At 28.7% G+C, this 3,925-nt stretch overlaps 1 protein-coding gene across 1 annotated transcript; it reads left to right on the top strand.

Annotated features, from left to right (window-relative positions):
- Positions 1 to 1,275: 1,275 nt before the first annotated feature.
- On the top strand, positions 1,276 to 2,290 carry LOC111621475 (DNA damage-inducible transcript 4-like protein). Its single transcript, XM_023363630.1, has 2 exons — positions 1,276 to 1,552; positions 1,652 to 2,290. The coding sequence occupies exons 1-2, from the start codon at positions 1,291 to 1,293 to the stop codon at positions 2,089 to 2,091; spliced, it is 702 nt and encodes a 233-aa protein (XP_023219398.1). The 5' UTR covers positions 1,276 to 1,290; the 3' UTR covers positions 2,092 to 2,290.
- Positions 2,291 to 3,925: the final 1,635 nt, after the last annotated feature.

Consider the following 3,925-nt stretch of genomic DNA (forward strand, 5'->3'; position numbering starts at 1 on the left):
TAAATATTAAAGGTGAATACCAGGTGTCTTAGTGGTGTCACACCGTTATTGGTGACGTCATTTAATGGTAAACATGTTTGTCACCATCCAGAATTCTTTATATTTTATTATCTTAAACCCGACAGCTTCTTTTACTCACGATTACAGATTAAAAAAAACGATTTATGTGCGACAAATCACGTAAATTCGTGCAAACAATTCAACAATTCCTGATTAAATTCTACAATTTCTAGAAAACTTCTTCTTGCAAGACGTTGCATAATTTGCTACAGAATTAATCGTAAATAAAACTGTGTAAAATAAGAGAGATTTTCATTTTTGTTTACACTTATTTAAACATTGATAGACTTTTTTCTAAACACTATCTCACAAACTGTCATGCAATATTTATCGTCAATTACTAGTCATAACGAAAAATTAGTCATACTAATCTCCAGTTTATATCAAAAATTTAACCTAGAATATAATAAGATTGCATGCATTTTTATAGATTTTTATATGTGTATACGCAATCTATAGCACCCATATAATGTATAATGTATAGAATCATTAGCATAAATTCTATATTTTTCCGCATTGCATGATAATGATGTTTAACAATATATTGATCAATAATGAAATGTTGAGTAGTAGAAAATATTATTCAAAAAGTTAAAAAAAACACATAGGCCTACCCCTATATAAACCTATAATTTAATAACTTTTAATAATTCAAACTAGACCTAGATAAAAATGATTAGTCTATATAATTTGCCGCACTTTGTCCAAAATTTTATTGATAAGATACCCTAGTTACCAACAAAATTTATTTATTTCTTTATTTTTTTTTTTTAAAAAAAGAAAAAGTTTATATAAGGCTAATAGATTATAATTTATAAAACTATTTTTGTTTTCTATCTTCTATGACACATACCGTAGCAACAGCATTAAAAAAATTTATAAAAAAAAACAAGTTTAAACAAGTCAAAAACGATAAACTAAACAAAAAAAAATACACTTTTTTGTATTGTCTTCCTTATAAATTTATTGTGTTTCGATTAAACTTATATACAGTGTAAAAAAACTGATGAAATAAACACTAAAAAATATATTATCATATTATAATAATGGAAGTAAAATATACCTAAACCATACAATAGTTAGAAGACAATAAAGGAAAATCTGCACACCTTAAATAGAAACAATATAGAATAGAGAAGAAGCCACGTGTTCGGTTGCTATGCTTGTTAGGACGTCGCTTATTGGTTGACATTGGTTTGTCCTTGTACGTGATTAGACAGTTGTAGCCCAATGACTGATAGCCTTTATATATCAGCTGTTGTTGGAGGCGATCTGTCAGACGAGTTTAGGATCTTGTGCGAGTTGCTGCTAGGGGACTTTTACCGGCGTATGGGTTATGAAAAAGAGTATCACGTCAAGTTAAAACTTGCCAAGAGGTGTGATAGACACTTGTTAAGTAACACAACCCAACAGAATCCAATCATGAAGTTGCAAAGTACGTTGAAAACACCCGAAATGCCCGTAACAGAGTGCGACTGGTTCGACCTAAATGGTAAGTTTCAGCACCTTATTTTTTTAATTTAGAAAAAATCCAAAAGCAATATTAAATGAAGTTAACTTACTTTATTCCTTTTTTATTTTTTTAAAATAGAAAACACGCCGTTTGAAGACGCGCTAGAATTAAAAAAATGCAAATTATTAGCAGAGAGGGTTGAAGATCGTTTGAGGGAATCCAAATCTCGTCTGCAGTGTGGTGAAGTTTTAATCCCGAATAATTTAACGTTAAGAATAGCTAAAGACTGTTTGAAGATGTCCGAAAGTGAACCCTGCGGACTGAGAGGTTGCGTGATTTACATAAATTTGGAAGAGAAGAATGCGTGCCATAGGTTAGGCAAAGTGGTCTGTGATACAGATACGGTTTCGACCTTCGAAATCACACTCAATCTTCGACAGGACTGTAATAAATGGCTTAACCTGACACGACTTGTACCTGAACGACTTTTAAAAAAATTCGGGAAAGATCGAGCTTTAGTCATCAGCGAAAGCTATACACTTCGCAAGAAAAAATTGTATAGGTCGAACAGTAGCTGATTCGAATCCATAAAAGAAAAAAAAAAAAAAAGCCATAGTACGCACAATCTTTAAGAATGTGTGGGAACATGTGATTATTTTTCCTTTTTTTTTTTTTTGAATGATTGTCGTGTGTAGTAATTGATCTTTTTCATGTTATAAAAATAGGCAGCTTTCTACTTACTTCAGGCTGCTTTCTTCTCGACACATATAAGAAAAAGAAGCATTTAATTGCACTTGTGATGATTTTTTTTTTCTCTTTCATCCTATGTAAAACTGTATTGTAAAAAAAAAGTTTTTTTGCACGTTTCCTATCATTATACAAGTCACTATTTAAGTATTAAAAAAAGATTTTTTTTTTATTTTACCTAATTTGTATCTTATTTGTTCGCGTTTAGAAAAGACGAATTGGAAATATTTAACCATTGTTCAACAGAGAATTATAATAATAATAATTGTACTGTATATTGTAAAATTATACCAAGAAAGTTCAAATCTGGTTAATATTCCAATATTGTATTTTCTTTAATGTATTTTTCGCTACTGTAGGATGTCCATCTTATTTTTTAATGGCGCATCTCTTAATAAAAAAAATGAAATTTGATAAAAGGTCGTGTGTGTGTGTGTGATTTTTCTGTATCTAGAACATTCGACGATTAGAAAATGCGGTTAGCCTTTATTCATGCGGGTTTGTGACGTGAATGTAAAAAAAAAGTTCAATGCTATCGGTTCTATCGGATGATTGTTGACGTCACGATTTCGTCAAAGATTTTTCACCACATTTTAATTTTGAGTCATCTTCGAAGTAATTTATAGGTCACGTGACCTGGAAGGGGGAGAGTTGCACGTGTGTAATGTCACGTCGCTCGAGGTGACTCACGTTTCACCTTTTTAAAAACTGTTTTGCTCTAAATTTTTACTTTTTTTTTTTTTTTTTACTTTTTGAACTTTAACCTTAATATATTAGAAAGTTTTAAAATGGGGTAAATATGCAAATGAGAATTTTATTAGAAAAAAAATGGTGCAAGGTAGGAATGCGGTTTCATCACTTTAATATTGATTCATACTATATTGGATGTGTATATTTTTAATGGTGAAAAGTGTGTATTTAATTTAAAATTCCTTATTTTGTTAGCATCTTAACGAGTGATTACGTCTAAATGATGCAACAATAAAAAGTTTTTACATTAAATTTATACGCTTATTAATCAAGTAGTAACTGAAGAAAGTATATATAAAGAATTGTTTTATAGTTCTAAATCATTATAAACAAATGAAATTGAAAAAAAAAATAAATTTATGTAATATTTTCACTCCTTTAATGGACTTGCTTCTATTGTCGAGTTATAAAGAAAAAAACAAAAAGTACATCAGTTTTTACGATAATGCATTTTACTATTTAAAGCCTGACAATTGTGTACTTTAGAAAAAATTCTTTTAGGATATAAATATATTTTATGTATTAAAAACACTAAAGTTCCTCTTAATACTAAACCATTTAAACTGATGCAATAACGATAGAAAGATGATGCAACGAAGAAGAACGTTACACTCGCCTTGCTACAGTTTACATTTAACGACGTTTCATTGCCACAGTTTAATTTCATTCATTTACACTGTTTAAAGCCAACAAACTTAACTTATAAATAAAATTAATTATCATTAACTCTATTATTTTACCAAAATAGCTCTTTATAAATTTTTTTTTCTTTTTTGTATTCAAATTTATGAAGCTATTTTATGTATATAATTATACTAATCCTATATAATTTTACATATATATATAGTATATACACAGTTATAAATGTATTATTATTATTATTATTATATTTGTAGAAAAATTATATATTTATAA

Source organism: Centruroides sculpturatus, unplaced genomic scaffold, assembly GCF_000671375.1.
Source record: "Centruroides sculpturatus isolate CEXI.00-Female unplaced genomic scaffold, Cexi_2.0 scaffold249, whole genome shotgun sequence".
Taxonomy (NCBI): Eukaryota; Metazoa; Arthropoda; class Arachnida; order Scorpiones; family Buthidae; genus Centruroides; species Centruroides sculpturatus.

Excerpts from the sequence above, each read along its gene's own strand:
- LOC111621475 (XM_023363630.1), top strand. The coding sequence starts at position 1,291 with ATGACTGATAGCCTTTATATATCAGCTGTTGTTGGAGGCGATCTGTCA. Across the intron at positions 1,553-1,651 it reads CGACTGGTTCGACCTAAATG|AAAACACGCCGTTTGAAGAC; the intron begins GTAAGTTTCAGC and ends TTTTTAAAATAG.